The sequence below is a fragment of the Corvus hawaiiensis genome, chromosome Z (genome assembly GCF_020740725.1).
Source record: "Corvus hawaiiensis isolate bCorHaw1 chromosome Z, bCorHaw1.pri.cur, whole genome shotgun sequence".
In the NCBI taxonomy this organism is placed as follows: domain Eukaryota; kingdom Metazoa; phylum Chordata; class Aves; order Passeriformes; family Corvidae; genus Corvus; species Corvus hawaiiensis.
In genome coordinates, this window is record NC_063255.1 from 73,940,486 (window position 1) to 73,952,790 (window position 12,305).

At 36.3% G+C, this 12,305-nt stretch overlaps 1 protein-coding gene across 17 annotated transcripts in view; it reads right to left on the minus strand.

Annotated features, from left to right (window-relative positions):
- Positions 1-12,305, minus strand: part of PAM (peptidylglycine alpha-amidating monooxygenase) — a 123,590-nt gene that overhangs the window by 42,061 nt on the left and 69,224 nt on the right. For all 17 annotated transcript variants that reach the window (XR_007200716.1, XM_048290505.1, XM_048290513.1 and 14 more), the window contains exons 6-7: positions 10,207-10,292; positions 8,444-8,527 (exon numbers count right to left, since the gene is read on the minus strand). Coding sequence is in view for 16 of the 17 variants with exons in the window: in XM_048290505.1 (XP_048146462.1) it covers positions 8,444-8,527; positions 10,207-10,292 (170 nt within the window). In the remaining variant the exon portion in view is untranslated. The remainder of the gene's footprint in view (positions 1-8,443; positions 8,528-10,206; positions 10,293-12,305) is intronic.

Sequence of the window (12,305 nt, forward strand, 5' to 3'; positions counted from 1 at the left end):
CAGAAAAAAAACTTTGGTGGATGAAAACTGCTGTATTAGAAAATGTAGATCTCTATGAACTAGTATCTGGGAAATGAAACAGTATCATGTTTACACTAGCAGAAAAAGTAGTTTTGTTTCAAACAAATTTATATTTTGATCAAAGTTAGAAAAATGAAAGATTTATGAAAAGCAATGATTTTAGCCACTAATAATGCAGCTGCCAGAAATCCTTGTAATAAAAGTCATCAGGTGAACTTGATATACCAATACAGACAGCAATTCTGCTTAAAATTGGATATGCTAGAAGGCAAGTAAAAATAGATGATTCATTTGTCAGTGTACCGTATCATCATTAGCTGATGTGTTTGACATTTTAATTTAATGACCCAGTTGTCTTGATAGTTACTCAATTATAGTTGGTCATCTGGGAGTTCAATCTTTGTTCCTTTTTAAGCAAGTTTCTTTTTCTTATGGTTTATAGCAATAATAGCTGTAGCTAGAAGATGGATCTAACTCCAAAGCAAGTAAGCAGAACATTCTAAAAAAATATCCTCCAACAGTGTATGTTTCAGGTAAGAATGAGAGCAGAGTAGCTATGGATCTGGTGACAAGTGGTAACTTCTGAGAGTTTTTCCTCCCATCAATAGCCAGATTCCAAACTGAAAAAGTAGTACATTTGAACAGAATAAAGGACAATGAGCAGAGTGGGACAACACAGGGAAACTTGACAGAGTAAAAACTACCAGTTCAGTTTTTCAGATGCTAGCTATTTCCGTCACACCACATCTCACTATTAAGGGATAATAATCAGTTTGCTTTTCACCATTACTGATAGTAGAATTTGCTAAAATTTGTTTTCAGTATGTTCACAATGTAGATCTGTAAACTAATGTATGTGTTATTCAAGTGAAATAGTTGCTAACACAATTTCACTGGGTTCTCATAATGCTCATCATCATGGCATCTACAAATTCTTAGTTACTCCAGCTCTGTGCATCCCAATAAATACTTTTGGATTTAAAAATCTGAATCAGTATACAACAGTTGTACCTTTAAAAATAGTGACAGAAAAGGGAAGTCTTCATTGTACACAGAAAAGAAAAATAAGAACAGTAGCTCTTTCATCAAGACTACCTACAAATGTACTTGCATTGAGTAAGTACCATTCCAGATCATGCACTAGTTTTCAATTACAGGAAATAAATGTTTCTTCCAAATGGCCAAATCAAGAATCCAGAAGTGCCAAAAAGAATAAGCTATTAGGAAAAAAGAAGGGGAATGGTAAGAAAATATTCAAGAGAAAATGAAATTCAACTATTTGTCAATGGTTTTAGAAAAAGTTCAAGATACCTATATACTGTTCATCCTCTCCCAGCAGGCAGCTTCACTCACAATCTCAATACCTCAGTGTTTGCTACAAAGGTCTTTGTAAAGTGTCTTTTGCTCCACCCTCCTAATTTCAAACTAAATTTTTGTTATTTATATAACACAGGTGATGCTGCAGAACTCAGTTTTTTATAAGTTTAGTATAGTTAGAACTCTGCACTACATCAATTTCAATGGAAATTGGAAAACGCTTGCTTCCTTTCAGAATATTATTACTTAAAGAAATAAAATTATAAAATTTAAAATGCAATCAGTGATATTAAGTCTCTCAGTTTTGGAATTTTATTTGAAAACATCCCTATTCTATCTTTTGAACACTGCTGCAAATCATCCCCAAACCATCAAAGTAATTTCATATTTGAAAAATTTAGTCCTTACGTCACAGTGTCTCTTTAAGAGTAGCACCATAGGAGGAAGGAAAAAAATTCCAACACATTTCAGTTTGGCAATATTAAAGTATTTTGAAACAATCAGAATTTTCAGAGCACAGAAAAAATTTTAATCAGCATTTTCATCTAAATAGAGCAATTTAAAAATGAACTGAAGATAGCTGGAAACTTCTAATTGCTACTATATAAGGCAACCATCTAAATCAGTATCACGGGAAGCATAAATGAACTTCTGGCACAAGTATCTGATCTGCAGTGCTGTGTTAAGAGTGAAAAAATGGACGGATACATTAGTCTAAACCTTTCAGAAATTCCTACAGTGCTTTATAATTCTGTTTGTAGATACATTTAGCCATAACTGAAGTAAATGTTTTTCTAACAACTACAGAGGGATGCTGGAACTGATGTTTCCCTGCTTCTTCTTCCTTCAGTTCACCTCTCTGAAACACTCAAAGCTCGAAACACTTCACCCAAGAACGCTGACCACAGTGAGATCATGCCACTTCCCTTTTGCAAATTCTCTTCAAGCTTCACTATCTGACCTAAGCTTGTCCAGCTTATCTAACTACTTTGATTTCCTTGTTTCAGCTATTCAGTAAATAAGCACTGCTCTGGGACAAAGAAGCTACTAGCTACTATTTGCCATATGACAAAGACTGGAAAATGCATTTTTATATACTTCAGAAAGTAGGTTCAAATGAAAGCAAATTGTCTATGCAGAGTTTCCAACTGAAATAAATACTGAAGTTATGCTCGTGTATGTCTTTTGTGTTCTGTGCAAATATAACACAATCATATTAAATATTCCCTGCTTTTATTTACCCATGTCAAACAAAGCCAATGGTGCATGTTAAACCGGCTTCATATTTTAAGTATTTAATTTTTAAAAATTGTGCATGACAACATTGGAATGACCATTCCAAGTTTAACTGGCAATAAATGTTTAAATTAGTTAAAAAGAATCACCTATGCTACTCCTGTTTATAATGTTTTCTAGAAGAAATATCTCAAATATCAGAAATACTCAACAGTTTTTCAAATTAAATACACCTGACATGAAGGCAAATTATCCTAAAGAGAAACACTCTCCTTCTGTAAGCTGATTTTGCTAAGAATTTCTGAAGCAAGTCAGACAGACTTTCTGCTAATCTGTCTATCCTGATCTACAGTCCTGAACTCTTTAATTACATGCATGACAATCTGCCACAGACATTGAGACTTCTAGGACTTCCTAGATGCTTAAAATTGCATGGTTTTTTATTCATAAAAACAAACACTCTTCAAAACCTATTTTCTTTGCGCTCTGAGCATGTTATAAATTATTGAGCACTCTGCTCAAACTATTTATTCAGCTTCTTCATTGCTCTACTTCTAGTATTTCATAGGAACAGCGTAGTACTCATATGTGACTAGAATACTTATAAGCTTTCACTGTAACAGAATGGCAAATTTTATGAAGCTCCAAACCCCTTGTTATTTCAAAGTCAGCACTTGATTTGTACCTGAATCTCCATACACAGGCTCAGAATTGGCTTTGCTTCATTCAAAATAAGTAGCCTCAAAGGTAAGCACAACCTCTGAGAAAGGCAATTCCAAAGCTAATGCCCATGGGGAAGTAACTTTCTACAAGTTATATTTAAAAAGCAAAGACATGCAGCACAAAAATGAACTTGAGGTCCCAGTGAAGCATGAGACAAGTTCAGTATATTGCATTCAATATTGGTATCTAATATTTGATACATGAAACTACCTTAATTTTTTTTTCTCATGTAAGTCAAGGTGTTTGCACTTGCTGATCTATCCACTCATCCAATATCAATTCAGTAAAATTCTACCTTTTTTCAATCTGTGAAAAACAAAATGCAAACACAGACTCCCCAGTGACATTTTCAGAACTTACTTTCCAAAAAGAAAGGAGGCAAACAATTGTTGATCCTGGTTCAATATAAATTTTTTAAGATATGAAGACCTCATAAAGGTCAGAGATGACCGATTTGCTAAAATAATATTATATCATAGCCATGAATCTCTGTGAATATGTAAAACTAACTTTATTCAAGACACTAGCAGATTCAAGAGAGTATCAAAGAGAAGGCCATTGAATCTAATGTCTAGAATAATGTTCAAATGACAACATACAATTCACATGCTTATGAGGAAAAACAGCTTTTTAAGATCTACTAGCTTGGTGGCCAAAACTAGTTACTCTCCCCAACCAAAAAAAACACACCCTAAGACAAAACTAAGAACCCTACACCTCACTCAGAAAAGCAGGTCCATCTATGTTATTATATGCAATGTGGGTAACATAATTCTTGCAGGGAGTGATAGCAAGGAGAAATAAATCAGTGAAAAGGTGGGGATTAAAAGAAGAAGCTGAGAATGCAATATTGTTCACTGTGCGACAAAAGAGAGAGAACAGGAAAGGGAATGAAAAAAAAAACAAAGCTGAACAGAGATCCAAGAATTCCCCATAAATTTGCTCTAAAAATATTGACAAAAAATTATAAATTGCTTCAAACAATGCAACAGTTGCACATATACAAATGACAAAATGTGAAAACCTTCCATACAGAACAGCTAAAAGACCTATCACTGATAACTTTTAAACACTGATTCTTGAGGATAGCAATTATATTCTTAGATATGCTGGAAAGGAGTAAGAGAATAATATGGCAGATTAGAAACAACGTTAGTCTTTGTTACACAAAGTGAAGGAAAAAAAACATTCTAGGGATTAGAAAAAAAAACACGTTTTTTAAAATTCAGATTCAAAGGTGCTTACATAGAAGAATAAAACAAGACCACGGCGACAACTGCACTGCGTATCACTACAGCCTAAGTTCAAAGCTGACTGGGTCCCTTTACAGACCTAAAGATGGCTAGATTGACTTTAATTTGAATCTGAACTATAAACACTTATGAATATATAAAAAGGCAGACAAATTTCTGACAACTTTTTAATTGTTACATAACTGTATCCATTATTAGACATACCTCCACAATAATTTTTGCTTTTACAATATAAAACGCAAAGAAAATGAAATAGGGAAATGAATATTTTTCTAAGATGGCTCTTTACACATTTTTTTGTAGAATGTATTTTTGGTTCTCCAGCTAAATTTTAATATGTTTACTTTAGACAAGGTACAGTAAGTTTTATTTTCTTATCTTAGCAGAAAGTGTGTATCTACATATGCATTCTTAGCTCAGGATTATAGGTAAGAAGGGATGGAAAGTGAATTCATTTACTACCTGGTTAATGAAATGAAAAATATTCTTTTTAGAAAGAGTTGAACATGAGAGTTGATGATTTTAACTATGGCATTTTTTCCCCCCAGAATTGATAGGAAATAGATTTGGGTGCTAATACATAAATATCTTACTACAGCAAGTCAAATATTTTATATTTGCAATTTCTTGTAAGTCAGAACTCTGAACAATTTGGAATCTTTGATGTACTAATGAAAGAATGACAAGTTAACTGAGCATATTTCATCATTTATCTTCTGTTCTAAATTGCAACAACTGCATGTGCTTACACACAAACTTCAATGACTGTATTCTTATGCTTTGATGAGCCGTGGTTATCAACAGACATCTCACTACAAGAAAAATACCTTTAGGTTATTCCTGAAATTTAAAAATACTTGTGAAACTAGTTGAAGATTATGCATTGAATATCTTTGAACACTACTGTGAAGGTTTAGGACATTTTATTAGATTTACATTACATTTTTCTCTACTGGAATTTTCACAGGTAGGAGATATTAAAAACACTTTTTCTCACAAATGGCAGAAAAGAGAGATTTTTTACTTTAAAAATACAATCACAGACTACCAAGCAAAAAGCACTGAAAAATGGGAGGGCATTCTGTCACACTCATGACACTGGTGGACACTCATGACACACTCCTACATCATAATTCTATCAGTCCACACTTCTTAAACTTCGTAATTTTGCAGGCTCATATCTATGGCATTTCTAAGTCCTGCACATATATTCCAGGCAAAAAATAAGGAAGTCTACTGCAGAGGGTCTGCTGGGGGTGTAAAACGATATTTTAATTTCAGGTGATAATTTCTTTCACTGCAGTTTCTCTGTGTATGCAACTGGGTTGAATAGAAGCTTTGACTAACAAGTCGTTAATAAAAATTTCCAAAGACATTCTCAACTAGTGTGCAATGACGGTTACTGAGCTCATTTGTTTCTTTTTTTAATAACTATATACTCATATATTATACTTAAGAGTGAAAATGAACAGTGAGAACTCTCAAACAGTGAGAACTCTCAATGTCCCCAAGCAATAATGAAGAGCAGGCTGTCAATGAATATGGTCTCTTTAGAGGTTTGCTACTTTAATTACTCAGGATTTTAGCAGGCAAAGAATCCCAAGGGTTGTAAGGGTCCATCTGAACTCCTCATGAAAATCAATTCTTTCAATTTCAGTTGTGCACATTTGCAAATATGCTCTCAAACAGTGGTGGCACCCTCAGTTTATTCCTTCCTCATCCTCTACCAATACTGCCATTAAGCCATATTATATCTTCATGTCATGGCAGAAACCATACCTTCTGCTTCAGACAGTGCTGCTTAAAATTCTAGCTAAGTATTGCCCAAACCTTGCCAGAGATGCACAGAAGAGAGGCTGCATGGCATTGGGAAGCTGCACCTACCTGGTAACTTCTCCATTCTAAACCAAGTAGAGTCTGTGGATCATTTATCATGATACCACAGAAGGACAAGAGAGGCCACAGGCATAGCTTGACCTACTGTTGTAATGCATATTCCTCCCTTAATTTTTTTGTTCTTTTTCAGCTTTCTCTTCTTTCAAGCACAACATTTTCATTATCACTTAGGCCACAAGGATCTTCACATTCTTGTTTAAATCCCACAGCAGTAATGTATGATGGATGAATTCCATGGGAATGACAATCCACACATTTCTTGCTCTTGATGACCATAGAGGCCGTAACCCAAAACCTCCACACAGGATGCGATTTACAGAGTAAAAGCAAGAATACATGCACCTCAAAAGATGTCTGAACAAGGCGCTTTAAAGAACAAAGTACAACATGAAATATAAACAAATAAATTAATTAATTAAATAATCCCCAAAAATCACCACCAATATGTCAATGTGAATTAATGAAATTCAAATTTCCCAAATCCCAGCTCATTATATGGTCTGGATGAGCACTGAGGTGGACTGAACACCAGCTGAATGATTTTCTAGTTGGAGGATGGCAACTAGCAGTATAGCCCAGGAATCAATACTTGAGCTCCAGTCCTGTTCAACATCCTCACTAATGACCTGGATGATGGGGCAGGTGCACCCTCAGCAATTGCAGATGACACCAAACTGGGGGAAGTGTGTGATGCACCAGACTGTTGTGCTGCCATCCAGAGGGACCTGGACCGGCTGGAGACAGGGGCTGACAGGAACCTCATGAAGAGCAAGGGGAAGTGCCAAGTTGCCTTGGAAGACCTGTGCATGTGGGAAGGTACAACCCTAGGCAACAAAAAGCTAGGAAGCAGCTTGTCACCAAAGGACCTGGGGGTCCTCAGGCTGAGTGTGAGCTGGCTGTGTGCCCTTGCTGCAAAGAAGGCAGATGGTGGTTTGTGCTGCATCAGCCAAAGCAGGGCCAGCAGGTCAGTAAAGGGGATCCTGCCCCTCTGCTCAGCACTGATGAGGCCACACCTGGAGTTCTGTGTCCAGTGCTGGGCTCCCCAGTGTGAGAAAAACATGGACAGTGTCCAGCAAAGGGCCACAAAGATTATGAAGAGACTGGAGCATCTCTCCTATGAGAAAAGGCTGGGAGAGCTGGCACTCGTCAGCCTAAAGAAGAGAAGGATCAGGAGGGAATGTGCAAAGAACAGGGAGCCAGGCTCTTCTCAGTGGTGCTCAGTGATAGGACCAGAGGTGATGGGCACACGCTGGAACATGGGAGGCTCTCGCTGAACATCAGGAAACTTTTTCACTGTGTGGGTGACTGAGCACTGGCAGATGGTGCCCTATGGTGTTTCTACCCTTGAATATACCTGGACATGGGCCTGGACAACAGGCTGCACGTGGCCCTGCTTGAGCAGGGAGGGAATGGACCAGATCACTTCCAAAGGTTTGTTTCAACCTCAACCATTATGTGCTTCTGTGAAACATTCAATGACAAGTATAAGCATATTGCTATGCTTGAAATGAGTGTTTCATCTTTAAAAAAAACCAAAAAACCAAGCCAAACAAATAAACAAAAAATACATTGTCTCCATGAATTACATTTTTTCCAAACACAAATACCATGACAGATTGGCCAGTAAATATAATCTGTTCAAGTAAAATGACAGGTTAAGTGTGTTCACACCTCTTTGTTTCAACTTGATTAAAGAAAATGCTGAATGATATATGGAAACCTCAACTTTCTCCCCCAAACTTAAAATTATTAATCTGCTTCTTGATTACTTTAAATCATTTGCTCCACATTTCTTGAGGAGAAAAAAAAGGTGTTCACCTTTCAAATATTTATAGTGATAAATCAAGTTTATAAAGTCAAGCTAATATACAAATTGTATTACAAATATGCCCACTGATCTTTGCAAATGGCACTAACAGAAAAATTATTTTCTAGAGGTAAATATTTTTGATGCTGTAGCTGATACAACTTACAGAGCAAATTTCCAAAATGCATACCTCTAAATGCACTAACGTCTCCGTAGTGTACCTGGAGAACAAAGTATCTGCTACCCGTTTCTCCTCCAACTCTGAATCCAACACCTAAAAGAAGTAAAATGTATTGTTTTCAGGAACAATAAAATGCAAGATAATTCACCATCACTGACCACATAAAAAAATACGAATCACTTTAATGGCTAAGAGTGAAGGGGTTGAAAATTTCAGACACCACTGAAGTGGACTTTGTCCTGAAACCCAGGAAAACCACCAGCCCATGATCCCAAACAGATCAAGAAGCTTAATTAATTAAGTTAAATAACCATAACTTAATTAATAATACATATCTGCTTTATGAAGAGAACCCTCTCAATCAAAGAACATTAATACAGATTTTATAAAAATTTTTATAAAAATTTAAATAAAAATGAAGTTTTGTCATCCATGTAAGATTTGGTGGAACTTTCATTTCTCATACAAACTCTGCGTGATACAAACTAATTAACACTAACTTACTAAGAAGACATTGAGACTGATAAGAAAAAAAGATCCGCAGTAAAATATTTTTAGATTTAAATAAATATTACATGCAGAAAAAATCTTGAGGAAATTATGCAGCTATGTTACTTGATGAGAGAAGCAAGCACGGGCACAAAACACAATAGAGAAGCTTGAAATAATTTGAAATAATGAAATTCCAGTTATCAGAAAGGGATTTCTCTAAAGCAATTCTACAATGAACACTTTTTAAAAGAAGCAGAGAAAGCAATTGCTTTGTATTTGGTCAGAGAATCCCACAGTAACAGGCAAAGCCAACTTACAAATGGGACTGCAGCCTCTGTGCACAAATGAGGCATCTTTGTGAATACTCCCTACAAACCTTGTATTTTTGCACAGCTTACCAACAAGGAAAGCATTACTAGCTGGGGTTTAACAGCAAAACTTCCACAGAATCCTCCAAGTACAAAACTTTTAAAGAATCCTCCATTTTAACAATTTTTTTAAACTTTACATTCTGATAACCAAATCAAGTAATATTCATGTTGTTAAGTGCGTAAATGGATTATTAAAAAAAACCAAAACATTTTCATGATATTGGTTCCTGGCTTTGAAAATGGGCAGCAAAAGATGAAAGAAAAAACACTCAAAATTCAAGATATTTTCAGATTGAGGCTATACAGATGGTAGATATTTCTAAGACCCTTAGTGGTTATTACAAAGAAGCACTTCTCCCTGTTTTGATTTAATTCAGCAGAGTTGTCTATCATGCAAGAAAATGAGTATACAAGCATGTTGCTCAACTGCATCAAAGCATCAAAAAATGAAAAACTCATTAAATTGCCAATGTATACTTTAAACAGAAAAAATTCAATGTTTAGATTGAAGTTGTCTGTGCCTTCCCAAACAAGCAAAAATATTTTCATGTAGTTTGTATGCTACTGAAAGATACATAAGTGGTAACCTTCTAGTAACACGTAGTAGGAAATGCAAGATTAATGCTATATAATAATAAACATTATATTATGATAGTTATCTCTCCCTCAGCCTTTTTTACCCCTACAGAAACCCAAAATGGTATAGCAAACAGAATGACAAAAACCCGCAAGTATATTAGCTAGCATAATACATTTCATAGTTAATGAGGTTGATGTTTATACAGTTGCTATCAGTTAGACATAATGAAAATATTACAGGATGTTTCCAGATATGACAGGTGCTTACTTCCATGTCCTCCTTTTTCCCCTGCCCCTGCACACAAGAACTCAATATTAAAGGGCCAATACCTTTGGGCAGCCTGGTGGGTGGAGCATTTCTTGCCCAAGCATACAAAATATTCGATTTATCTTTGCATGTTCCTTCATCACAGTCCCTAAAAGTATGAAGAAAGAAAAGGGAATATTACTTTTAAAATTTTGAAATCAGAAACCAGCAGGTGAGTTACATGCAAAACCACTCATTTTAAGATCTATGAAGATGTTTTTGAATGTATGCTGATTAAACACAGCTCTTTTAATACAGAGTGCTTTCAGAGATATTGGTAGATGTTCCACCTTTTTTTTCCTCCCTTCGCCTTAAGGCAGTGTTGGACAGCTCTGATGGGATCTGTCAGCCTATTAACCAGTGATGGGAAAAATGAAGGAACCTTTTATGGTAATGAACTGTATGAAAATTTCTAGCATTATTGACTCAAGTGATACAAAATGACAGTGGCTGCCACATTTACAAAGAGGGACATGACTCAGGCACAAAGCAGAAAAAAACCCCACAAGACATCAAAGCTTCAGCATAAAATTGGTTATTTAAAATTCATTTTAAAATCATCCCAAAAAGTGACAGGAGGCTGTATATGAACCCACAGATAGGAGGCACTCACGCTCTTCCCTGTACTTAATTTAAACTCATTGCTTTATGTTAATTTTTATTCCACTGCACGATTTCTTGTTTTTCAAAATAGAAAAATCACACACATACACGCACACACACAAAAAAGAAACAATCACCAAAAAAATCCCGAACAAACTAACCAAAAAAATACAAACCAAAAACCCAAGGGAAAACAAAAAGAAAAAAGAAGAGTTTGCCAAGTAACAGGCCACAAATATTTACAGTAACTGAGAGCCTGAGTCGTCCCTAGCCTCTGCGGCTAGCACCTTGTACGTGACACTGAGGGTGAAGAATGAAAGACTCCTGAAGACTGATAAATTTTAGACATCTTAAATCTGCAAGAACTGGTAAACCTGAGGCAGAGACACTACCAAATCTGTAAAAGGCCAGACACAGTATACAGACAGCACAATGTACCTTGACCACATCCAAGAAGGCACATATGTGGGTGTAGGCTGCATGACCATATACATGGATAATCAAACAAGGGAGCCTAAGGAGCTTTCCAAACACCCACCTAGAATACACTTCTCCCTCCTGATCCTGAATTAGGGAAGAGGTTTATTTACAGGGTGTATTTGTACTTTCTTCCAAAGGCAAACCATCCACGGCCCTGAGCACAGAGTGTAGAAGTCATTCCACAGGTGCAGCATACACAGTAAGACTTTTAGAAAGCCTCACCCTGAAACTATTCAGACTACATCAACTGACCCAAACCAGATGTGATGAAGGTTGGCACCAATGCCAGTATTTCATTCTAAACCAAAATGGTACATCCCCTGCTCTGTTTATCACTGCTTGTAAAAAGACACCTGGGAAAACCTTTGTATATGTAAGGCATGGTTTCAGTCACCTGAAATTCTGGGGAAAACAGAGTGCCACACAGTGTGAGGAAGAGCATAAAAGACCAGGACATCTAGCAGATGAAGGCTCAATCATGTTCCTGTTACGGATGGCTGAGCCATATGTGCAAATGATGATGATGATTTCCAGGTATCTCTCAGAGATAACCAGCTCTTCTGGCACGTATATCAAACCACCTCAGCAGGACATTATGTACTTCTTTGATCCCAGTGAGCCTTATTGCAGCGTAGCTACTGTATTTATTTCATGAAAGCTTTGCTATAATCATGAAAGCATCAAGAGAAAAGGGAATACACCACTTCTTTTATAGTAGTTATACTCACAACATGTATTTCTAGACCTTCATAACTAACAGTTTGGTCACCTTCCCCTTCAAACACACCCACATCCCAAAGGACAATCAAAACTTACCTCAGAGTAAGTGATATGTTTTGATAGATGCAGCTGCAGCTGAAAACTATGCAGCTTCCCACTGCTACTATACAAAAAACTCAAGAGACTTCAGAGATCTAACCCGGTATTGAGCTGCACGATTTGGAAATGTGTTGAAGAGATTGTTTAGGAGGAATGCCAGAAGGAACTTTAAGCACAGTCACAGCTTTACCACCACACTTTGGGCCAGACAGTCTTCATT